The following is a 26,849-nucleotide window of genomic DNA, read 5'->3' as shown; positions in this document are numbered from 1 at the left end:
ACCTGTGATTTATGTAGGATTACAGTTAAAAATACAATAAACATTTCAACCATAATTGCATTTGTCAGGTGCAAATCTGGATACTTCTCATAAACTTACCCCAGTGGCTTCTCCAGTCGGCTGGCCGGTGACCCCACGATCTCCCCAAGGGTGCAGAACACCTGACCCAGGAAGTCCTGAGAGGGACAGAGAGGAAGAAGAGAGAGGAGAGAAACAAAGAGGCACAGGATGGCGGAGGTAGGGATTAAATAGGGTCAGGAGAAGGAGAGGTGTTGGGAGTTACCACCACAGGGAGCGATGGGAGAGGGTGTAAAGGAGGGTGGGGGGTGACAGGGAGGAATATGAAGGATGGGAAAATGTTTTTTTTTTTTTTTTTTTTAAAGAGGGTTCAGGGGAGCATGGTATAATATGGTGAGGCAGCAATAGCAGGGAGGCGTGGTGTACAGAGGTTATCATCAGACGTGTGTTACAGCTACTGTATGTTTGCGTTCTGTTTCAGTAGCAACAGTATAAGAGGTGAAAGAGGCTGAGACGTACGTTGAGATCGGAGGGCTTCCGGAGGGGAGGGCAGGCAGCACCAGGGTCAACAACAACAGAACACATCATATACCAGTAACACACACAAACACTACAATACCCAGAAGACTTAGCACCGCATTAACCAGGAAGTTGCCATAACAGAGCTGTTAACAGTAAAATAAAAATGAGGGAGGAATGGCAGAAAGCAATGTGATTTAGCTGTGATGGAAATATGCAAACCTTGTTTTGTATCCAAATATAATAATATCAAATAATCTTGGAAATTGATTATTCTGTGAATGAATGTCTCTCTCAATGTTTTTTGTCACCACAGTCTCCAAAGCAATAAAATATTTGTATGATATCGTTTTGCTTTGTCAATTAGCAGTTAGGCAGCAACAGGATAATTTATTCAGAATAGTTTCTCAGCCCCATTGGGTTATAGTGTGGAAACTTATGGCCAAAAGCATTGTATAGTCAATATTACTGTAGATGATAGCACAGCTGATAAATACTACTACTACTGCTACTTCTACAAATTAACAAAATGAGCAAGTTAAACATTGCATCTAGCTCTACATGTACAGGCAGATAGTGTAACAAAGACATTTTACAATCACAAGAAAAGTCCACAACATTCTTTTCAACTATATTTGGATACTCTGAGTGTTCTTTGACAGTGACTTGCATAAATGGTCTGCATATATCCATGGTATTTTACATTGATTACATACCATTCAGCAGCCACAACCAAATCTCGTCTTACTATCCCACGGTCAGACCAGAGTCATAGATAAAGCAAATGATGGCGAATCAGAGAGAGGGACACCATGTTTGCTTTCACTGACATTTCTACTGACCGATGTTGGTCAATAAAGATTTTTGACATGGTTTTAGCCAACTGTGTTCTTTTTTGGTTGGACTACATTGGCCAATCCCTGTTTATCGATGACTCTGGGTCAGAGTCGGCGGGTCCACTCACATGTTTGGAGAGGTCTGGGCTTTTAGAGTCCACATCATATCTGCAAAAAAAAAAAGTCATATGTAAAATATGACTTTCTATGCAACGTATGAATCCCAACACCTCAGTGTCCCCTGCCTTCACTTGGTGGGAATAAGAGATCAACGTAATGTGTTATAATGGAAGTCATGGATCACTTGTTATACTTTCCAAAAATAAAAATGGTTCTTTGTCAGAGTATGAATGGAGATGTATTTGTGTGTGTGTGTGTGTGTGTGTGTGTGTGTGTGTGTGTGTGTGTGTGTGTGTGTGTGTGTCTGTACGTGTACGTGTGTGCGCGTGTGAGGCATGCAGGGCATGCAGGTCCAACCTATAAAACACCACCAATTAACCCCACTGGCTAGCCTGCCAGAGACTTGTCAGAGAAAGTGAGGGAGAGAGAGGGGAGAGTAGAGGGGAGGCAGAGAGAACAAGAGACAGGGATGGGAAGACAGCAGAGAGAGATGTGGAAGAGGAAGATAGAGATAGAGGCAGGCAGGGAGAGTGAGAGTGGGAGAGAGAACAGCAGTGTGTATTCATTCATTTGTTCACACTTATTTGTTGAAATGAGTGATTCATTGCTCAAGCCCCTTTCTCTCTCTCTTCATGCACAAACTGTAGAAAGAGAATAAAGTTGTTCCCCTCATCCATTGCATGTTTCACTGAGAGTGGGAGGGTGGACATTCAACTGTGAGTCCTACGCTATGGGTGTGAGTGGGAACTTGACAGGACAGACTTCAAAGGGAATCACTCACAAGTCAAAGCGAAGATTCTGCTTCTCCTCAAAGAAGTAGTCCAGCATGTACTTCCTGACAAAGTCTGGGTTCAGGGTGTTGTCAATGACCTCTGTTCTTCCAAACTAGGGGAGGAAAGAGAGGGAGGGATAGAGAGAGAAAAAGAAAGAGAGGGGTAAAGAGATAGGTGAGAAGAAGTGAAAGAGAAATGGAAAAGGGCAAGGAGCACAGCAAGGGAGGAAAGGGAGAGAAAGATGGCTAATGATTATACTGTATGTTCTCCATAATAAAAAGATCATCTCGATATGGGCCATATTTTTATACTTCCTGTCACTTAATTGCTTCCCATGCGCACACACACACACACACACACACACACACACACACACACACACACACACACACACACACACACACAGCAACAGTGGAGGCCTGATTAGTGGCGGTGATATCATACACCCATGCTGTGCAGAGGAAGCCAGGAGTGTGTATCCTGGATCGTTGATCCTGGTTCCTCTTTCACTTTAATTACTGTAGCAAGAGCGCCCACTCACCAGCCTCCAGAGAGGGAGGGAGGGAGGGAGAGAGAGAGAGAGGGAGGGAGGGAGGGAGAGAGGGAGGGAGGGAGGGAGAGAGAGAGAGAGGGAGAGAGGGAGAGAGGGAGGGAGGGAGAGAGGGAGGGAGGGAGGGAGAGAGAGAGGGAGGGAGGGAGAGAGGGAGGGAGAGAGGGAGGGAGGGAGGAAGAGAAGGAGGGAAGGAGGAGTAAGAGACAGAGAGGGGGGGGGCGGGAGGCAGAGAGAGGTGGGGGGGGCAGAGAGAGGGGGGGGGGAGGAAGAGAAAGAGGGGAGGGTGGGCCGATATATAGTGAAAGGAGAGAAGGAGTGAAAGAGGGCAAAGACTGGAAGGGAGAGAGTGGGAGGGGGCGATGGGAAACGGGAGATAGTAGGAGTGAGGAGGGATACGAGAGAGGAAGGAGGCTGATAGGTGATGATTAAAGCTGCTTAATTAGTGGGATTCTCACTTCTACATTGGCAGATCCAGGAAAAAAGCCAGCAAACACCTGGAATTCACCCAATATCACACCCCCACACCCCCGCTTCGCCTTAAAAAGGACAGTCTGACTGACAGTATGCTTTAAATAAACATATGATATGTCGTGTAATTTCTGGTCTTCACTGAGACCTGTTAATGTTTAACAAGAAAATTGCAAAAATGCCCTATGCTTCCAGACCTTAGCAGGGTGAACCCAGCAACGCAACACAGTGGGTCTATGGTTTAGAAACCCGGGAGAGGGCTGCAGCAGTTTGTTCACACAGCTACAGTATTTGTGTTGAGCCATGAATAATTCAGAGTGAGAAACACAGCCATCTCAGAATGCATGAATAAATCACCTTTTCTCAACGCATAGCCCTCTTCTGACAACTCCAGACGCTAAGATAACTGTGGCGCTAAAGCTAGCTAGTTCCAGAGGAAGACAAGATGAAACAGGCAGAAGACTTCTGTGTTTATTCAGAGACAAAGACAACTGAATCAATCCACACACTGTTATTATAATCATTGTAGGAGCATTGAATAATGTCAGAATTAATTTGGTTATTTTTGAAATGTTAGCCAATTCAAGAAAACTACTGTTCCATATTGGTTTCCTCAAAACCAAAACCAGATTAAGAAAATGTCACATTCAACTGATCCCAAGCATTCTTTCTGAGAAAGAATAAAAAACAATGACAATAGTACAACCCATAGCTTTTTGATTCTAACAAGAAGCTTACTAATATCTGTTGTGTTCACTCCTTCTACTTGGCATTTCACTCCATCTGTGTTCCACCCCGCGCAAACAAACTGTGATTCCAGCCATTTGTGCTTCTGTCTGATTATCTCAGGTGACATTTACAATCAGGGAACCGTCTGAAACTACTCACACACATAATCCCAATGGTGCGATTTTAGACCACTTGTAATGAGAAATAGCACAAACTATTGTAACAACTCTTTGTTTGCCATCTTCTTGGGACAGCATTCCTGTCTCAGTGGAGTCAACTGTATAAACAAATGATTCATAGCAGAAGGGAGGAAAAAAACACGGAGCATAAAAGAATCACAGATGAGTGTGAGAAAAACAAAGAACTGCTAATAGCTCCTTAGGTGTTGATAAGTAACTACGTTAGCAAACTGCAGTGTGGTGGATTGTGCCCGGGCTGTGATGTGATTTCACTGTCAGTGGGAGACAAAGGACAGTAGACTGATGAATTAGGACTGCCTTAGGCACCAGTGGGCTGTGGGGCAATCTACAATAATGACAATCCTGAAACGAAATCCCTGAACCACAGCCTGGATATATACACACACACACACATACACACACACACACATACACAAAACACACATAGCGACTCTTGGCCTGCCCACTGGCAAACACTCACATGCACATATGGAGTCACATACTGATAGATACGGTTAAAAAGTGCATACCCACACTACTCACACTGAAGACAACACACAAACACACACACGCCAGCTAAGCATGTCATACAGAATCATCCACATAAAAACAAACTCACTCAACGGAAAACATAACTCTGCCTCAGGCAGCAAAGCAGCATGGGTACTGTAGGCAGGAAGAAAGTCACGACAGGACATCCGTCCATTACTTGTTATTGTTGTTGGTCCCTAACAGTCCCAATTGTTTACTTTCTCCAGTTGAGCATATCAAAACAGATATTGTGGTGTGTGTCATGGCGGTGTGTGTCATGGCGGTGTGTGTCATGGCGGTGTGTGTCATGGCTCCCTTGCTGTCATTCTCTTCTCTCTCTGTCTGTATCTTCTATCTCGCCACATCAGCCAGTCCTCTGAGGCAGAGGAGAGACAAAGACAAAGAGAGAGACTGACAGTATAATGGGCTAAAGTGTTGTGTTCCGAGAGACAGACTGTAGTAATTGACAGGCTGATCAGTGTGCTGAGACAAAGTCCTTTCTGCTATGATGGTCAATAATACGTCTCTAAAATGACTAACAACACACGGCAACGTATAAATGAACACACACACACACAGACGCACACACGCACGCACACACACACACACGCACGCACGCACACACACACACCCACACACACACTCACGCACGCACACACACACTCATGCACGCACGCACGCACACACACACACACACACACACACACACACACGCACACACACACACTCACACACACAGTGAGTGTTACTCGCTTCTTCTATCATTCTCTGTTGTGTGACTTATTTTTCTTCTCTCTCTCTCTCTCTCTCTCTCACACACACACACACACACACACACGCACACACATACGCACACACGCACACACATACAAATGTTTCTAGTCTACCTATCCCTAGAGTTTGTGAATCAGTCAAGGCTGGCCTTAGTGCAGCAGCTTCCAGCCCTGCATCCTCAGATTGACTGGGACAAGCTTACTGAAGGGTTAGAAACCAGGTTTACATCCAGTCACAATGAGACCTGGGCTGTAAGAGCACACACACACTTAGGGCAGCACTACACAGAGACACAGACACACTCAGGGCAGCACTATATTCTGTATACAGCGCTACATATACACACACAGGCACACATTCACACCCAAGTGCACGCATACATGAATTGGACAGCGCGAATAACACTCTCCTCCCCCTCCTTGTCCTTGACTGTCACTTGGCTTTGCAAGTAAATGAAAGCTTGGAACTAAAGTAAAAAAATCCCTTTCGCTGTGTTACTGACAGAAACATCAGGACATGATTTTAATCTCTCTGTAGGAGAACATATGTAAACACATGCACAGACACACACACACACACACACACACACACACACACACACACACACACACACACACACACACACACACACACACACACACACACACACACACACACACACACACACAGAGCAGCACCCCAGTACGGAATCCAAGATGTTCTCTTGTCTGGAAGCTCTAAGTGTTTCGACTTTGATGCACGAGAACAGCAGGAAAAGGTCAAGCTTGTCAGATCTCCAGAAAAAAGCTTTAAATTAGAATATCATACACCCACACACACACATAGGACAGTCTCCCTCTCACACACACACACACATAGGACAGTCTCTCTCTCACACACACACACATAGGACAGTCTCTCTCTCACACACACACACATAGGACAGTCTCTCTCTCACACACACATCACAGGAAGGTTCTTAACAAATGTCTCCTATTCCGAGTCTACAACCTGTATGCAAAATTGAACATATGGGGTATACGTGTGTGTGTGTGTGTGTGTGTGTGTGTGTGTGTGTGTGTGTGTGTGTGTGTGTGTGTGTGTGTGTGTCTGTCTGTCTGTGTCTGTGTGTCTGTGTCTGTGTGTCTGTGTGTTTATATACAGTATGTCTAGAAGATAACATTAGTACTCGCATCAGCAACTTTCAAGATCACTTTGGTCTGAGATCTTATATAGTGTATCTTATAAAGAGAGAGTGTTAACACATGGAATCCTCACTAATTGATTAAACAACTGCAAGGATAGGAATAAACTAAAGTGACAAACTCAATGAAGCAATGACTGTGTGTGTCCTCTGTGCGTGGTTGGTTTATAGAGAGGCTCTCCCACCCTTATTGATGTTCAATAACAGGGATGGAGGGTAGTGAGGCATGCCTGCCTGTTTATGACTGTGACAACCTGTCACACACACACACACGCATGCACGCACGCACACAGACACACACACACACACACACACACACACACACCGCCCCGGCAGTCTACAGTACATGTGGAACGCATTCACACATGCCTGCCCACATAGGTGAAACACAAACACACGTTCACGTTCTACGGATGAACGAAACACACACATTCATAGAAACAAAGGTGTGAAACAAGATATATAAGCATTGCTACTGTCAAAATACCACAGAGGTTTTAATAACATGTTATTGCTCCAATTCGAAAAAGCATTTAAATGTCAAATGTATTATGTACACTCACCGAACACTTTATTAGGAACACCTGTACACCTTCTTATGGTGGAGGTGGTGTAATGGTGTGGGGAATGTTTTCTTGACGTACTTTGGACCCCGTTAATACCAATCAATCATCGCTTGAATGCCACAGCCTATTTGAGTATTGTTGCTGACCATGTGCATCCCTTCATGGCCACAATTTACCCATCTTCTAATGGCTACTTCCAGCATGATAATGCACCATGTCACAACGCAAAAGTCGTCTCAAACTGGTTTCATGAACATGATAATGAGTTCATAATATGTTCTTCAGTGGCCTTCCCAGTCACCGGATCTGAATCCAATAGAACACCTTTGGGATGTGGTAGAACGGGAGATTCACAGCTTGAAAGCGCACCTGAAAAATCTGCAGGAATTGCATGATGCAATCATGTCATCATGGACCAGAATCTCAAAGGAATGTTTCTAACACCTTGTGGAATCAGTGCCATGAAGAATTGAGGCTGTTTTGAGAGCAAAGGGAGGCCCTACCCAGTATTAGTATAGTGTTCCTAATAAAGTGTTCAGTGAGTGTATCTCTTCTGTATAGAACAGGCAGGGGGAAATAAAGTTTTATTTCTAGAGAAAGGACAGAATTAAAGAGAGATACGTTTACTCTTTACCAAAGGTATTTCCCCTAAGATGCCTTTTTGGGTGTGTGTCTGACCTTTTCTCTCAGACACACACACACACACACACACACACACACACACACACACACACACACACACACAGCACATAGAAACACTGTGCTATCAACGTCACACATACACGCTGCTGTGTGTGTGTGTATGTGTGTGTGTGTGTGTGAGTGTGTGTGTGTGTGTGTGTGTGTGTGTGTGTGTGTGTGTGTGTGTGTGTGTGTGTGTGTGTGTGTGTCGCTCACCTCTCTCCACTGTTTGGTCTCGACTCCTTGGGTGTAGAGCACACACACTGGAGATATGAAGAATAAAAGTTATATAGGCAGATTCAGCAGTGCAGATCAATCCATCAGATTTGGCCACAGTACAGCAAACAAACAAACTGAGGCTCAGTGAAAAACAGATCTACAGTACTTCTCAAATCACACCGACAGAAATACCAAAATCAGACAGGGTAAAGGAGAGGGGAGGGTGTGTGTGTGTGTGTGTGTGTGTGTGTGTGTGTGTGTGTGTGTGTGTGTGTGTGTGTGTGTGTGTGTGTGTGTGTGTGTTTGTGCGTGCGTGCGCGTGCGTGTGTGTGTCAGTGGGGGAGTGTGAGAGGTAGCGAAAGGGGCACTGGCACACACAGAAAGTGAGGGATGGTCAGTGAAAGGCTGTCAAGTCGAGTTATACTCACAAGGGTCAGATTTGGAGAATGTGTCTTTATCTAGAAGATTCCTAGAAGAAGGGAAAAAGAAATAAGCCAAATGTCAGTCATTTGGAGGTCTGAGGATCCAACCAACCGGGATAGACAGCACAGCATGCTGCAAATAAAAAATGCCTCTCTTTGGTATTGTAGTGAAGTTCAAGGGAAGTGTAAACAAAGAGAGTGGTGAACCATACTGTACTCACCAGAGCTGCACACTACATCCTGTTTCAACAGTGATAACCTACTTGGTAGTGACCTCATAATCATTATCCAATGGCAGAATCACTAAAAAGCAATACATCTCCATTGATATGATTTCACTGTGTATGGATACCTCTTTGTCAATGATTTGAGTAAGATATCCTCAAAGCACTGTTCTACTTGGAAAGTATGTTCTATTTCTATTCTCAAAGCAATTCATCCATGTGATCATATAGGGTGAGTCATTATGCTATCCACAGATATAACTCACTCTTAAGACCATAGCTCTGGGCACTTAAGTAGCGTAGCACACTAAGGCACAAACCAACTTATCGCAAGGTCCCTGGTTTCTCTCTTCCAATAAAGCAGAAATGCCCTAAAAACATTTTTAAAAAGAGAACAAAAAAGACTATAGCTCATGAGACCATTAAGTACACAAGTGTGTAGAATAAGAGACCATGTAGTGTAGCTGAACTCAGCGAAGTGAGAGACCCTTAACAAGACTAAGAACACGAATTTGTCATCTCTGGATAGTCACTCCTGCAGTAAGCCTTAAAGGCCAAATCCAGGATCCCTGCAACTCGAAAGGCCGCCCACCTGCATAGCAATTGTGTCAGTATCACGTGTGTTACTTCCCCATCCCTTCCGAGAGACTTCAGGAATAAATATGCTCTCCTCTTGATTACCCGAGCCAAAGCCAACTTGCTAAGAATCTACTACTACATCAAACTAAAAGATGTACTGCTAAACTCTCCTTAGAGAGTGTCTGTGTGTGCGTGTGTGTCACATACAGACACAAAAATCGGTGGTGACAGGTATACTTTATCATCAGAGGCAATTGTGGGGTATGGTGGGAGCCACAATGGTGTCCTGATTACCATGATATCCTATCTACTTGTTTACCTCCCTTACGGTCCCCTCTGCAATTACTGTACGTCTCTCTTGTGTCACCCCTCACCTCTACCTCACATCCTCCTCTCTCCCCTGCTCCTCTCCCCTCTCCTGCCCTGTGTAACTGCAGTGGAATGTAACTGGAAAACAGCTTTTATTTCAGCTTGTGCTGATTTGTGGCGCAGGTCTGAGAGAGAAGATTATAGGGTGCAACAATACAAGGAGAGGTGCACAGGGAAAGGTCACATTCAAGGCTCTCTCTCTCTATTTCCTTCTGTCTATCTCACTTTCTCTCTCTCATTGTGTCTGACTTAGCATCTCTCATTTCCCTCTCATCAGAAGTGTTCTTTCTCACCTTCTAACCTTCTCTCTCTCTCGTTCCTCAGAGACTTGATGTTAGGTCCTCTCTTGTGTAATCCCCGTCTCCCTCTCTCCTTCTCAGGAATGCTACTGTTTCATACAGGTTTGTAGGCGCCTCCCTTGATATGATGATATGAGATGGCCTTGTTTCTCGCTCCATCTCTTCTTTTTTTTTACCTCTCTCTCTCTCTCTCCCCCTCTGTCCGACTCGTTCCATTTCGACAGCAAGCAAGATAACACCTGTCTCATTCTCTCAATGTTCACTCTCTCTCCCTCCCCTCTCTCTTTCCCGCTCTCTCTTTTCCAGAGAAAATATGAGTAGTTCTCTGCTCTTTTGTCATCGTAGTGCACCTCGTTTCTGCTTGACCTTTTGGAAATGGCTGCCAGGGGCTGTTATGTCCCTGACACCATTACCCCCCCTTACTTGCAGGGTCGCCGCGGCGATATGAGATCCCTCTCCAGAGACAAGTCTGCAGTCTGTGTTCTCTCTGTCTTGTTCTGTCTCTCTCTTTATCTCTTTATCTAGTTCTGTTTCTGTGTGTGTGTGTGTGTGTGTCTCATCTCACCGTCTCCCCGTCTTCATCTCCATCATCTTCATCTTCATTTTTTCCATCTCTCATTTCTCTCTTCTTTCTCTCTCCTTTCTCCCTTTCAATACATTATCTCCTCTCTCTCTTTCTCACACTCTCTCCCTTCTTCTCGATTCTTCTCCCTTTTCTCTCCCTCACTCTCTCGTCACAAGGACACCATGACAGGACAATCAGCAGTAAGGTATCCAGCCTTGTATTGGTATCTCAAACATTGTCATATGCATATGACAACCAAAGATAATTGATTATCCATAGACTGAAACCTCTCTGAGATCTCACTGCACAAAGTTCAGTAGAGGAAGTCTGTTGATTCTGATCATTTCTACATGTAAATACGTCATCTAGAGTTTTAGTCAGACTAAAATGACTGACGAATCTTCATACCTGAGATTTTGAGTAAAATTTTATTTATATTTCTGCAGACCCTGTTTACAGGCTTTTTAGGATTTTCCAAAGAGCTCATATCCAACAAATCATGGTACGATAACACATTTGAATCACAAATGTATGGAGATTTGAATTTCATGGTGGCTATTTTGGGCTTCAATGACTGTGGCTTCTGACAAAACATGAAAACGCTATCTTCCCCCTCGTCTACCCCGTGGGCTGTTGATCATATTATGATGAATATTTGAATAAGCACACACACACACACACACACACACACACACACACACACACACACACACACACACACACACACACACACACACACACACACACACACACACACACTCTCACACACACACACTATTTGACAAACCACTGCCCCAAACACAGAGTCAGATGCCAGAGAGGTATAGAAGCAGGTGCTGATGATTACATTAATAAATGACATGCTTTGGTTGGCGAGTGTAATTTTGGTTATTCATCCATTCTTCATCCGACTCCAGATTCAATTACCATCTGATATTATCCTCACACATTTAATCTCTCTTGTTCACCAATGCACATTTTCTGCATCACAAGCATCGATGCCTTTTTCTCTCTTGCTTCGTAGAGCGTTTCATCAAAAGATGTGGTTAAAGAGGTGGTTCATTATTTTACATGGTAGGCAAGGATACAGCTCTTGTTTGGCTGCATCACATCTACAGCAAAACATCACAATATATTTTGCTATTAACTGGGGGTATTTTAACCCTACTCAAACTCTCCATGTCAAGTAGCAAATGATACTGGGTCCACAGTGTGTGTGAGTCAGGGTGAGGAAGAAGATGACAAGACAATGTCTCACACCTGTGTCCTACACACACACACACACACACACACACACACACACACACAATGAATGACAGCTATAAGGACAAGGGTAGCCTCTCTCTAGACCTTTAGTTATGGCCACAGAGAGACAGGGTGTAGTTGGTATATATTTAGAGACGTAGGTGGGTGTGAGAACAGCCACTACTATTTCCATCCTCATTATCCACAGTATTCCTGTCCATCGACCCAATTCAACAGACCAGTCATCTGTGTGTGTGTGTGTGTGTGTGTGTGTGTGTGTGTGTGTGTGTGGTTTGGGTGTGAGAGAGAGCGAGAGAGTCAGAGAAAGAGAAAGAGAGAGAGAGAGAGAGAGAGAGAGAGAGAGAGAGAGAGAGAGAGAGAGGATGTGGTTACACTTACACTTGATACTGATCTACAGCACACTCTCCATGTGATCTTCATGTTTCTCTACAACTGGGCAGATACTGTAGATTGGAGATACTGCTTGAAAACTCTTTCATTTTTTACCCCCTAAATGTAGGTAAAGTAACAGCATGAGATTTGTCATTAAGCTGTTTCATAACACATTCACTTTGAAGAATTGCCACTGTCTTGTTAGAGTTAGAGTTCCTCCCCTTCTTGGAAAAACTATAACTTTTTGAAGAACTATTTGCACTAGGCTGACTGTTTTTGAGTGACTTCAGACAACTGTATTTACCCTCATCAGTAACATCCTTTCCTTTCATCGCCTCTCTCTATGCCTACCCCTTTCTCCTTCTCTCTATCCACCAATTCCTCCTTTACTGGAAACAAAATTAATCCCCCAGTCCCTCAATATTTCTTCGTACCTCTCTACATTTCTCCGCCCACACGCCATTTAGCTGAAGTTTTATTCAAAGCAACTTACTTTAGTAAGTTCAGTGAGTGCATACATGTTTAGTATATACTATATGGTCCCAGCACAATTTATGTCATTTATTTATTCATCAGACAGGGTTATTCACTGTACTTCATGTTACCAAAAAATGTTACCAAATTCTTTCACTACTTCTACTTAAGATTTACAAACACCTAGTTATCCTGCAAACATCAAGACGCAAATCAATATTGAGTATCAAGCCCCCTACTGGTGGATACACACACACACATGCACGCGCACACACACACACACACACACTGTCTCTATATGAATAATAGATGGTGCTGTTTTTTGATGCTGATATATTACAGTAGATTGTTAATACTCTTGTTATGAGGAAGCAGTGCAGCCCTCTTTATCGATCTAAAGCATTTGACACTGTGGATCACTCTCTATTATTGGAAAGACTGTCTTCCATTGGCTTAGATTAAACTGCTTGGAATTGGTTCCAGAACTACTTAACTGATAGAACTCAATGTATTGTGGCTGATGGTTTACACTCCCAGCTCTTAGACATCACTAAAGGAGTATCTCAAGACTCCATTTTAGAACCAGGGCTCTTCATTATTTCTATTACCTATATTCCCTTGTAACTAACTGTAAATGACCCCTGTATGCTGATGGCACCATTGTTTATGCATGTACTTCCTCGATGCAGCAGGCTATGGATCATCTGAAAGTTGTACAGGAATAGGTCCTGCTTCACTATGGAGGATCAGAAGAAAATTGTAACTTGTAAACATTTAAAAACACTCCTACCAGTTCTTGACTATGGAGATATAATCGATATGCGTGCGGCCATCAACACATTAAAATCATTGGATTCAATATACCATTGTGCAATGCATTTTATAACTGGTGATGGGTTTCATACTCACCATTGTACCTTATATCAATCTATAGGATGGGCATTCCTGTCTTGTAGAAGGGCCCAACAATGGCACATCTTTATATATAAAGCTTTTTTACAGAAACTTCCACTTCTCACTTCCCTTCTCCACTTACAGTTCCAAGTACCAAACCAGCTCCCAAGATTGGCTCACCCTCAAAGTTCCACCCATTTCATCTGAACTAGGTAAATTGGCTTTTAGTTTCGGTGCTGAGTACTTGAAATGACCTTCAAAATGTATTCAAATTAGATTATCTTTCGTCACTTGGTCAGTTTAAAACCTTGATAAAGGATCTGTCATCCGAGGAATGTTAATTGTATTATTATTGTAATTATATTGTGTAAATTGACATGTAATTGACATGTAATTCATTCATTATTTTATGTTTGTAATTTGAATGTACACTTATGATCTGTTAGCAAAAGTCCTCTGAAAAAGAGACCTTGGTCTCTGTCAGGACCTCCCCTGCCTAAAATGAAGGTTTAATGTGAAAACTTCCTGAGAACAACGCACAGTCAGGGGTCCTATACTTCCTTGATGCAAATCCAACATGAAAGGATCCGGAGATGAGCAGAGCACGCACGAGAGAGAGAGAGAGAGGGGGAGTAAAACAAAAAGAAAGAGAAAGACAGAGAGAGGGAGAGGTCCTCTGAGAGACCTCAGATATATCCTGACTATGGAGCCCACAGTGAGAACAAACACACTGCACATTGTTAGAGACAGTCTTGAATGGGTTTATTAGAGTTAGAGGGATCATCTGACAAAAGCTGAAATAATTAGCTTGTCCTCCTGGAGATCTCTTTCAACAACTATGGGAGGTTCCTCAACACCCACGCTCAACATTCCTTCAACACTCTAGTCGCAACCATATATGGACATATTTTCTGTGACTCAATGACTTTGAATGGTGACCCCAGCCTGAGGGCAGGGGCTCTGGCTTAGAAGACCCTGGCATCTGCACTGTAGCTCTAGATCCATATGTGCCATAGCCACATGGGTTGCCTAACTATCCAGCATGTGGCCACAAAAAAATGTCATACCAATGCCATTCCATTCCTAGAAAGCCCTCCAACTTCAACCAAGAATGCTAGTGTCTTGGGACACATGAAGCCAAAATGGTGCCCATCAAAATTCTGTTTCCATAACCGAGGTTGCTGAACCATGCAACTGATGTGTGCTGAGGGGTCAAAAGCTCACATCCAGAGGGTACTGCATACCAACACTACTGTAGCTGGACTAGACAGCACTGTGCAACAGTGTCTGCCAGTGGGCGTAGCATTAATATACTGTTATATAGTATACTGTACACAAGACCATGGCTGATTGCCTGACCTCTCATCTCATATATACAGTATTGTGCATAAAAGATACCATTCCTCATTCCATTCCATGCATTACATGTATAATACATGTATAATTATATGAGCCCACCAGCGTCCACTGCACTGACCTTGTTCCTTGTTGATCCTGTATTATTGGAAACGATTGACAGTGACTGCAAAGGTCTTAAGTATGTCCTTTAGTGTAGATCTAACCATTATTCTTTTATACTCTTTTATGTGAATATAATGGTGAAAGGGAAGGGGAATGAGTTGTGTTTCAACAAGAGAGGAATTATGTTATCTAAAGTTTGCCTCATGATAAAAACAATCGATCACAAAAAAGAAGTGTGAACACTAGCCCAACCATTTTCCCATCTTCTCACTTGCTATAGTACCAGCCCTTCCCCTAAGGCTCCTCTATTGTCAGAATAACAACCCAAACCCTCTCTGCTTCCCAATTAGATCTACAATCGATATAGACCTCAGCCACCGTATCTCAACGACTGCAATTTACAGTACAAAAGAGGATCCTGTATGTGAATTATGAGGGATGGTCTCTCCCAGCAATGCAGAGATTGAAGAGGGGAAAAAAACACACACCGTTGATTGATCATCATTCCCCCAGAGCTACACGCTAGCACTTTGAAATCTGAATGTAGAAGGCAGAGCATCTGGTGGGAGAATGAAAATCTCAGATATTCTGCCCAGAGTTCTCAATCACTCCTAGGATTAATGGAGAGGAGAGCAGGAGGGAGGATATGGGTAGGAGGAAGAATGGGGGAAGAGAAGCTGTAGAGAGAGGCGGAAGAGGAGGGGGAGGAATAGGTGCATCCGATAAATAGAGATACGCAAAAGCAGTATAGAGGAGGTGGAGGGGAGGAGAGGGGCAGGGATGGAGGAGGACAGGGGGAAGAGAAGAGGGGAAATGAGGGAAGGAAGGCTTTGCATTCATAAACCCAACCATCTGCGCCTGTAGCCACATTATAGACAAATCATGAGACCCTCGCCCACTCTCACTTTAATAAAACACTCTATCATACTCAATCTAGGGAAGCTGGTGTCTGAGCTTGAAAACACTAGTCTTCTTGATGCATGTGTCTGGTCGATGGTGGAGTAGGTTCCTTTTCCCACCAGCTGTTGAATTATTCAGGCATTCCTCTGGGGAGATTCCCAGTCAGGGTGACAGTCACGGGGTTGGGGGAGGGGGGAGGGAATCTGGGGACTGTCATGGAATGTAGGCTACCTAGTTGTAAGATTTCGGTGGTTGAACATATTATCATATGGTTAATTATATTTGTTTAGAGGATTTAAGAGCCTTTTGAACCAGTGCCGTTGGCCTATTTGTATTCAAAAGGATACCAATGAACTGGAGCAGGGATAAAATCAGTTAGCCAGCTTCCACTGTATTTTAGTTTCTTCGTCTTCCCTTGTGAATTGTTCCCTGGTATACAACTGCAGAGTAAATCTTCCATTACGTACATTGGCTTGTCCTGGGTGGTTCTGGGTACTGTTGTTTTAGGTGATCCATTGAGACGTCTCACCTCACCATCCCTAATTTTCCTCTCATCCGTAAAAGTGGTGTCAACACAGATAAAACATTTCTCTTATTCATGTCCCTGCGGCTCCCCTAGGTACAGAACCTCAGTGAACACACCTGCCTACTCACACACACGGAGAATTCTGCACCGTGAGAAAGTGAAGTCATGAGAAGTTTGGAATGAGGCTGAAGTGAACATACCTCAGAGTGAGTTAAAGTTGTTTTCTAGGGAACTTCTCATTGTTTCAGTATGCCAATTTCAACTTGCTGCGGGGGGGGGATACATAACAGCATCATGATCAAATCTAGTCCTCTCACTCACACAGTCAGTACATCTCACACCACCTCCCGGTCTGTGCCATGGTGGAGTACCTCACCTAATAAACACCCTCTACAAGGTGCCAGGAGGCACAGAGCCAGAGTCAGAACAGATCCAAGCTAAAACAGATCCAAGGTGTGAATCCATGACTGGCAGACATGGCCACCAGCCCTGCAGTAGAGAAAGAACATGTCATCTAATGGAAATTAAATTAGACCAGACTCCTACACACACTCCACTCACAGACCAATTATTACACGGAAGACAGAAGACAGAGGGAACAGTGAGTACTGACCTATTCTGGTTCCTCCATTAGCTTTTCTTACATTTTGATAATATGTGTCTTTTTCTACTTGTTGGAAATAGGTAGAACACTATAGGTACCAATGACAGTTTGATATAAGAGTGCTATGCAATGGTCTAGACTCGTGAATATGAATATCATTGAATCTGAATAACATGAATATCATTGCTTTTAAAACAACCTGAAGTCTTCAGGTGGATTCCGGTCCTAATGTCTTGATTGTTTGCAGCTGTGGCTGTAGCGCTGCTTGTGCTATTGGTGGCCGTGTGGACTTGGAGACCGCCAGCAGGTAACTTGTTGTTTGGTGTCTGGTGTTACTTGGCTGAACGTGCAACTTTGCACTTTAGTCTTTACACCTTTTGCCAGTTGACCCTATTAACTTTAGCTTTTTACTGTGTGAACTTGACCTCTAATCAACTAAAGGGTAAAACAAACAGTCCAAAACATGATGTTAAATGAAAATGTTGAATATAGATGGTTGTGTTACAGCATGTAGTGATAATTCAAAGACAATTCATAGGATGTTTTATTGAGAATTTCAACAGCCACCATGTTTTCAAGCCCTGCAGTCAGAATTGGACTTCATTGTTCAACTTGAGACTGCACAGTTACTGCACACTGCTCCCGCCTCGCCTGAATTCCAGTCAAGTTCAACTTTGAAGTCAACCAACCCCAAGGTCTTTGAAAATAGCTTCTTTATACATAAGCAGAGTGTGGGTTCAGGAAATGTGCACTTACATCCGCTTTTAAGTTTCTTTAAAAATCACCCTGTACGTCTCTAATCCACAGCATGACTAAAGCCCGTCCATCAGGACAGGAGCAGTGATGATGCAACCTAGAGGAGTGACTCAGCTGTGTGATGGAGACATTATGGTCCCATTATAATGTAACATATGCCCAGGACAGATGCTAGCCCACATGATGGCCTGTGATGCAGATTGCTCCATGAGTTCTCAAGGACCTGCCTGTTTATGAGGAGGTAATAATGCTAATAGGTTGAGAGTGGACCATTTGTAAGGGGGCGCTCGCATGGCCTCATCTCAACAAAATACTTTTCTTAAAAGCAAGTCCTCAACAAGACATTTTTTTTCAGATTTGTTCCTATTCCCAGATAGTCCAGTTGTCGGAATGAATAGTGACGTTTTTTTTTGCAACCAGCAAAGATGACATTTGCACTGCTCTCAACCAAACAAAGGCTGCTACCAATCTTTATTGAACCTCATGGATATCACTGTGTCCATTAGTGAGTATCTGACTTTCTATCTCACTACAGTGCCCTGGGGAAGTAATGGGACAGTGAAGCATTTTCTCTTCTTTTGGCTCTACACTCCAAACATTTGGATTTTACTATGAGGTTAAAGTAGAGATTCTGAGCTTGTATTTGATGGTATTTGTGTACATATTGGTTTCATCATTCAGAAACACATTTTATGCATAGTCCCCCTATTTCAGGGTACCCAAAAGTGATGGGACAATTGGCTTGACAAGTGTTTCTGGTAAGTCAGGTGTCTTCCATCACATCATTTGTGCAGTCATAATAGAGCTCTCAATGTCTGGTATTGATTCTAGGCTTTGCATTTGCCTTTGCAGTCTGCTATTGATGTCTGTCAACATGAGGACCAAAGAGGTGTCAATTAAAGTCAAGGAAGCCATTATTAGGCAGAAAGATCTGAAAAAAATTCTGAAAAACTATCAGAAACATAGCCAAAACCTTAGGCTTGACAAAATCAACAGTTTGGAACATCATTAAAAAGAAATAAAAGCACTGGTGAGCTCAGCAATCGCAAACAGGCTGGTAGGCCAAGGCAGCCTTCCACAGTGGATGACCAAAGAACCCCCAAAACAACTGTCCCATAGATCAAGATTTACAGCATACCACCTCATCTGTGAAACATGGTACAGGGGGTGTTAGGTTTGGGCATGTATAGCTGCCACTAGAACTGGCTCACTTGTCTTTATTGGTGATTGTAACTGCTGATGGCAGCAGCAGAATAAACTCTGAAGTGTATAGAAACATATTGTCTGCGTGAGTGCGAGCAAATGCCTCCAAATTAATTGAATGGTGAGTCATCATACAGTAAGATGATTCAATTCCAAACTTTTGGAGTGTAGAGCCAAAAGTAGAACAAATGCTTCCCTGTCCCATTACTTATGCAGGGCACTGTATATTGCATCTCATTCTGTATCTGAGCACGTCTGTCTGTCTGTTTCTATAAAGTTTCTCTAAAAACATTCACTCCAGATAATGAAATGCTCATTAGACCCTTTGAATAACGGCAGAGGTTCTTCACCCAGAACTTTTGACTGCAGGCTGCTACACACAACTACTTCAGCTCCTGCTACCAGTATACATCAAAGAACCCATCTCTGCCCCTACACCGCCGGTCTCTGAGAGATCATTAACATTCCCAGAGAGACTTAGCCAGTCTTTATCCTCACTGTGTCTCCACCCATCGGTATAATTATTCTCAAGCAGATACTGTTCTATGGAAGCTTGATGGGGCTCTAAAGTAAAGGTTGACAGACATTTTGTATTTGCAAAAATGTGTAAAAATGTGGCAAAGTCAGCCATCTTTACCTAACCTTTTTAATAGACGCGATAAGAAATAATCCAATGAGAGTTTGAATACTGCATCTAGGGTTTCCATGAATGCAATGCATATGCAATGCATTTTAAGACTGTTTACAAAAACTCAGGTTTAGTATAATTGTTAAATCAAGCTACAATAAAAAATCATGCTGTAGTGTATTCTGAGTTGCAAGGTATTTTTTGCTCTGCTCAGCACTAATTGCTGAATCAAATTAGGGCCCAAGAGTTTAATTGCTGTCGCAATAAATGGACTAAATTTGCTGAGAGCTAATTATTACTGTTTGAGCAAGATGCTGACATTGAACTTATAGCTGTGAATAGGGCATTCGGAGTGATCATCATACTTTGTAACCAATAAACAAAAACTCTCTAGTATGAATTCTCTAGTTTGCATTGTGCTGATTGGTTTCACCAGACTGGAGAAAAGCTGCAAGTAACATCACTGCTTTGGAAGGAAAACATAAATTGCAAACTCGCACACGGGCAGAAACTGTATAGACTGTCACAGCCGGTTAGGGAAGGACACATCCATTAGTTAGAGATAATTTTATGATGCATTCAATAAACAGTGTTTACTACTTTCATATGGTCCTCTTGCACACTTGACACCCACGCTCTGAACAGTGTCTTTGCGACAGAAGGCATCTTTCATTTGTATCCTTACCCATCAGTGCACACCCTCACTAGACAGCTGTCAGCCCTGCTACCTCAACAACTGTCTGACTTGGCCATAGAAACAGATTGCCTAGAACAGACCCATCTTAGGCGTTTATGTCTCAGTCATTGAACTAGAGAGGCACATAATGCACTGAGAAACGTTGTGGAAATCAAGCACTGAATGGTCTACCCTATGCCTATTAAGCACACATTCAACCTTGACTTCAGTACTAATGGCTGTTCAACAAGTATTTCCATTCTCTCTCTCTCATATACCCTCTCTCCCTTTGACGTCATCCTTTCCATCCTCTCTCTCTACCTATGCCTTTCTCTTGTTCTTTCTTCTCTCCTCTCCCCTACTCCCTCTCTCTTTCTTTTTCTTCCCCTGTCTCCCTGCCTGTCTTTCTTAACCTTTTCTCTCCCTCCCTCTCTGTAGTCTGTGGGGGTAAATGACAGGTTGTGAGCTGGACAGCGGGACTCTGATGCCCTATGAGGGGTTGTGAGCTGCTCTTTGTTGCCCCACAACAGGAGAGGCCAGTAGAAGGCAGGTGGGCGCACATAGACACAGTGGGGGCGCTATTAAAGAGAGAGAGAGAAATAGAGGAGTGAACACCTGTCTCGTGCACTGCCGGGGTTACCTTCAGTACAACAGCAGAGAGCTGCTATTCCTGCTGTCAGAGTTGAACCCCCACACAAATATAGTGTTTTAGGTACAATACAAATCTCTGGCTTTAGAGTCCAAAGAACCAGCTCTACCACCTCTAGAACCAGCTGATGAATTGTGATTGTGCGTTGTACATACAGTATAGTCCATATTGTCTGGAGTACAGTCTAGCACATCTTTTGTAAATGAGCATAACCCCTGTTACATTTGCCCCCAGTCTCTTCTACAGTGGCAGAGGGCTATGTTATCACATCTGTCTCTGCATGGGGTTGGTCAGACCTGCTGGTCAAGACTGCTTAAAGCCCTAATCAGAGATCTGGAGTGGAACAGGCCTTGATAACTCGAGTTCATATCTCAGCAGTCCGACTGATACTGTTACTGGTGCTTTCAACAAGGATTGAAGTGAACAAGAAGTAATCTGGTCTCTTCCCACTCCCTCCCCCAGTGTAATCCTTCTGTTTTCTCATTCTCTCTGCCTCTCCTCATCCCCAATAGTTCTGCTGTTAACTCTATCTTTCTATCCTTTCCTTATACTTCTTTCTTTCGCTCTGTGATTATGCTCATATAATTCTCACCCCTCCCTTTCCCATCCCTTCCTCCCTCCCTCTGTCTACATTGCAGATAACAGGTTAAAGACTGTCTGTCGGTCTGTCTGACATGCCTCTGACAATAGACGCCCTATGCCCTATCTACACTGACAGGAGCTTTAATGAAGGGAGTGCAAGTAATCGCTGCCAAATTACTATAATTACACTCAGAGAAGGGTCTAGATTTACCCCTCCTCACAAAAGCCAGGAGAAGGAGGGCGACAAGGTGAATCACATTATCGAATTGGCTCCAGAATGTGGTGAAAAACACAAATAGGCTGTCTGTCAGAGAAATCTCTCTGCTCAATCAAATAAATCATTCCCTTTTTTCCTCCTTCATCTCCCACCCCTCAATGCGTAAATAGAAATATGCTGTGTTTGGAACACAGAAGGAAGGTGTATTTGTGTGTATCTGGGTTTTGAGCTTTTAGCGGTAGTCGGTTGTGTGAGACAGATCTGAGAGCATACAGCATACTGTCCCCATGACGTGTTTAACAAGCCCAAAATGGAAGGTTCTCACTATCTGGTGAAGCTAGAAAGGCCCGAAGAAGGTGATTCTAACCACCGCCTCTAAACCTTACCCCTAACCTTAACCTTTAATCAGAAAAAGTCTGCTGAACGACATCAAACAACTCCATTTTCCTAGAAGTTTAGAAGTTCCTTTACACCTTTTGGATGGTAATAATAAGGTAACAACAGTACGCTTTTTCTCTTGGAACGGTATGGTAAAACCTCAATGCAGAGTGATACAGTACTTGCTACGTGTAGTATATACAGTATGCATCACTGTGACATGCCTTCAGTCAAGGCATCCTTCCATACTACTGTATACTATATTGTAAGTGCACAGCAGGGACACACAGATATGATGGCATGTGGGAGGGATGGGAATAAAGTTACTGGAGCTCTCCAGGGCTTTAATATTTAATTTGCATTTTTTTTACACTGCAAGCTGCTGTCATATCTGCCCCAGATCTGTGAGAATCATCAGATAGAACCATTGATTTTCATATGAAATGAAAATTAAATCTGTATGCAAATTCGGGGGGCTCAGGCATATTTCTGTGGAATTTAAACAAATCACAAAGCACAGTTCGTTCGATGATGAAATTAGCCCAGAAGTCTGTCACTCCGTCACTTGGATAGTACAGAAATTAAAGGAATGGGTTTCTATTAGGTCTGTCAAAGTTAACATCCATAACGTTATTTTTTTAATGCCATTAACTCAGTTTCACAAGTTTGACCCTTGCAATGTACCATCGTTTTATTAAAGACTTTTTATTTCATTTACACTGACAGACATGTTGATAAGTGCCATGGCATTCTCAGAACCTCTCTCCATGTTTGAGAGGGTCAGCCTCAGCAAGGCACTGCGCAGATTTGCTGATATCGGTGGATATTTCTTGCAGCAGGTGATTAATCACAGTAAACCATGCGATAAACGCGGTAATTGTTTTAATCTTTTGACAGCCCTAGTTTCTATGCCTCTGGACCGATTATAATAATTCTAATGTAAAGGCAGTGGGCTCCAATGAGTGTAAAATCGAAATATTACAAAACCTGCTTCCATACAGTATATGGCTGTGTGTAATATAGATTAGCTGTCAAAGAAGCATAGGATATGCATGATGTAATTGTTCTGATCCTTTTAAACTTTGACCTGCTCATTTGAACTCATTGCTCACCCTACCTGATCTCTAACCTCTGACCTTCCATCACCCTGTTCTTCCCTTGTGGAATGACCCTAATGGACCAAACCATTAATCAACCGCCATTTCCCATATAGCTGACACTTTGGTGTGTGGTCAACGATGGGAGCAGTTGAACAAACCAAATGAAGACTGCTTGACCATGGACCTAAAACAAAGACTGGGATAAGACTAAATTAAAGCAGACTCAAATATGTCTTAACAATGGGTAAAGGCCTTACTCTTATCAACCCTAACTTCCCTACCCACTCTTACTCACAACAACCTACAATTACTTCCATAACGTAGGCTGGCAAATATCACTTTCAGAAAAGTAAAAGCCATGTTTTCTTTCCAACAAATTTAACACTAGAAATTCAACCCCACAGCTGTCACTGATGTACCACCCATGATGATAACCATATATTGTCAATGAGAGTCAGGTATTCCCGATGGTAGAGGCTCTGACAGGAGGTATTAACACAGAGTGAATGGCTATCATTATTGTTTGTGGGGAATCCGGAGAGATTGTACAATAGAGGAGTATTGGCACTCTGCCAATGGTGAGAATGTGTACTATTCACTGGCATTCTGACTCACAATGCAATGGATTTAACAAAAAGCATTCAGATAGATTTGTAATGCTTTCAACCGTACAATGATGGATCTGAAATTATTTTGAACGTGTGACAAAATGATTGATGGTGTATCGAGGGAAATTATTGATTTGCCCAATGCATTTAGAACGCTGGCTCAATGCATTTGACATTTTGTGACATGGATGCAAAGAAATGACATTCCCAGATGAATATATATACCACAGATGTTCAAGTACGACACGTGTCACTGTCATTTTGATACTGGAATTCAATATATTGGAAACTATTTTCAGTACATACTGTAGGTTCACACATTAACAGTTGATAGAGGGAACACCCACATGTGCCATCACACGTTTGAGAATACAGCAGATGGACAAAGAAATACACACCCACACCTGCCTGCTTACACATACTGTACCTCTGCTCATGTGCACACACACACACACACACACACACACACACACACACATATATTTAACCATTTATCACTATTGTCTGTGTGTCTTAAACAATGAACACTCACCTGGAGGACAATGAAATGAAATTAACCTGCACTCTAAAGTAGGATGACGAAGGATATCATTGAAAAGCCTGTCTACTCTGAACAACACTGTAGCCGAATGCTACCAAATTGCACCTCATCGAGCAGAATCATGCCAAATTGCACCTCACCAGCCTAAAAACATACTATCTCCGTTCTATATGGACAAGAGCAACCACAGCCCAGCTCCAGAGCTCTTCTTTGTTAAGTTAACTCTTTTCCTCGCACAACAGCACTCAGCCATGAAACACAAGCAAACAGAGGCCCTGACTGAATCAAAGCATCCACATCCTTTTAAGGGGCACCATTTTACCTCAGAGCTGAAAGATGCAGAAGCAACCTCACTCCCACTCAGGCAAGGCTATCAATAATGCAGAAGTGGCTTGTTCGAGCTCTAACACACTCTGAGGGCTCACCAGGCTAAAACTCAACATCAAAGAAGAGCAGAGGAGGAGATGGGGGTGGGGTGGTTCAGGAGGGGAGGGTGTAATATAAATATACATATATATATATATAGATATTTATATTACACCCTCCCCTCCTGAACCACCCCACCCCCATATACATACATATATATGTATGTTACGGATGGGGTCGCACTTCCCAGTGCAATCCCTAGGTGTCTCCCTCCGGCCGCCCACTGTGCCGCCTCACTCTCTCACTCACTCATCATGGACTAATCACCTGCACCTGTGTTTAATTGTCACTGATGCTTTATGTACCCTCACTTCCCTTCACTCCCTGCTCAGTCTTCACAGTGTGTGCACCGTGTGTGTGATCACCTGAGAAAAGTAAGCCTTTGATATTTACAAGTTCGGTTTTGGAGACTTTGTTTTCTCCCATTTGTTTTGGAGTAAGTTTCTGATTGTATCCTGTGTTGTAAAAACAACTTTCAAGTAAAGAACCTTTTATTTTGCATCGCTGCCTATTATATATATATATATATAAATACTTTCAATAGTTAAAGGGTGGCTGGTTTTCTCTACAGCCCTCGTCCTTGGGTAGAATTTACTTGGAAAGGATTTTTTTTCTGTGGAAACTAAGAGGAGGAAATGGTTTGTAATCACAGAGAGAATGGGACTGCAATTGAGGCCAGGGACACAGCGACTGTGTTACTGTGTGATGTAATGGCTTGAATCTTTAACACAGATTCCTTTTAGCACTTCTGAAAGAACAACATACACAGGAAGGAGCTGCTGTTTTAGACCAACTGGCAATGCCATGTTTTGGGTGAAAATACAATATACAGAATGTTGCCCTCATTTTTCAATAATCTTATGCACTTGATATGAATCATTTCATATTGCCATACATGTTGCTCTGACCAGTGCTTGGACAAGATAGCATTACAAAACATGGAAAAATGGGAAACACACATACACATACACACACACACACACACACACACACACACACACACACGCACATTATCTTTCCCCACCTCACTCTCTCACTTGCACCACTTACTCTCTCTCACTCTAACATGCACTTCTGCACTGCGGGTGCATCAAAGTGCAGTATTCCTGTGCCCGGGCCGCACTGTCTCTATTCTATCTCCCCTCAGCTCTCCTTAAACTCAGATAGTATTAACTCATATTGCACTGTCAAACTATCAAAAGAAACCAAGTAATAGGCAATAATAATAGATTAACGAACATCAATCTGTTTATGCCACTTCGTTTTCGTACCTTGGTCGAATAAGTCCCCACCCAAAACCAGTCAGATTGTCAGTTATAACAGATAGAACTTAACAAGAGTAGCCTACTAAGGCTGAAATGCTAACACGCCCACGTTACCACCACAGTATGAATATATAAAAGCATCATCAAACACCACAACTGACAAATAATACGCCACGGTTTCTATATGAGGGCCTACAACTTTGGAAAGAATATTGTTCTAACTTTTTAGATCTTGCCAACTCACCTGCAGGAGACGGTGATCTCTACTTTGGTGGCGGGAATGTTTCCCGTGATGGGGTCGAACTCATATACCGATGCCATGTCCTCCAGTTTGTCCATAACGTCCCCCTCCATGAGCGCGAGGGCGAGCGCGCGGGGCGGCTCGGGACCGATCCGTGACTCGCACAGCCTGGCCCCGGTTGAGCGCGTGTTGTCCCCGGTGACTCGCGAGACCAGATCTGAGATCAGACGGCCCCCGATACGACCGGGAGAGCCAGCCACGTCAAAAATCGTGTGGGAGAGAGGGAGGAGAAAAAAGACCGAAGGAATTCAGGGAAACCGGCCAATCGTCTCTTGAGGATGCAGAAGCGCACTTGGTGAACTGTCCATATAGTAGCCTCGAGTTTAGACCCTGGAGGCGCGTCCACTGCCACGGGATTGCCGCGCTAGCTACAGCAGCGCCAAAGCTCGCAGCAAACGGTGCATCACACGGGAAT

The 26,849-nt window shown here is 43.2% G+C and overlaps 1 protein-coding gene across 2 annotated transcripts in view; it reads right to left on the bottom strand.

Moving 5' to 3' along the window:
* Positions 1–26,487, bottom strand: part of cpne5b (copine Vb) — a gene marked incomplete at both ends in the record, with an annotated part of 80,813 nt that extends 54,326 nt beyond the window's left edge. Inside the window, 7 exons of one of the 2 annotated variants that reach the window (XM_083667509.1) lie at positions 100–176; positions 538–552; positions 1,502–1,541; positions 2,275–2,378; positions 8,147–8,193; positions 8,578–8,618; positions 26,378–26,487. In XM_083667509.1, coding sequence (XP_083523635.1) covers positions 100–176; positions 538–552; positions 1,502–1,541; positions 2,275–2,378; positions 8,147–8,193; positions 8,578–8,618; positions 26,378–26,487 — 434 coding nt within the window. The remainder of the gene's footprint in view (positions 1–99; positions 177–537; positions 553–1,501; positions 1,542–2,274; positions 2,379–8,146; positions 8,194–8,577; positions 8,619–26,377) is intronic. The other variant, XM_083667508.1, reaches the window with a different exon arrangement.
* Between the last annotated feature and the right edge of the window lie 362 nt (positions 26,488–26,849).

Source organism: Argentina silus (assembly GCF_951799395.1).
Source record: "Argentina silus genome assembly, chromosome: 4".
Taxonomy (NCBI): Eukaryota; Metazoa; Chordata; class Actinopteri; order Argentiniformes; family Argentinidae; genus Argentina; species Argentina silus.
This window is presented reverse-complemented; position numbering and strand designations above follow the sequence as displayed.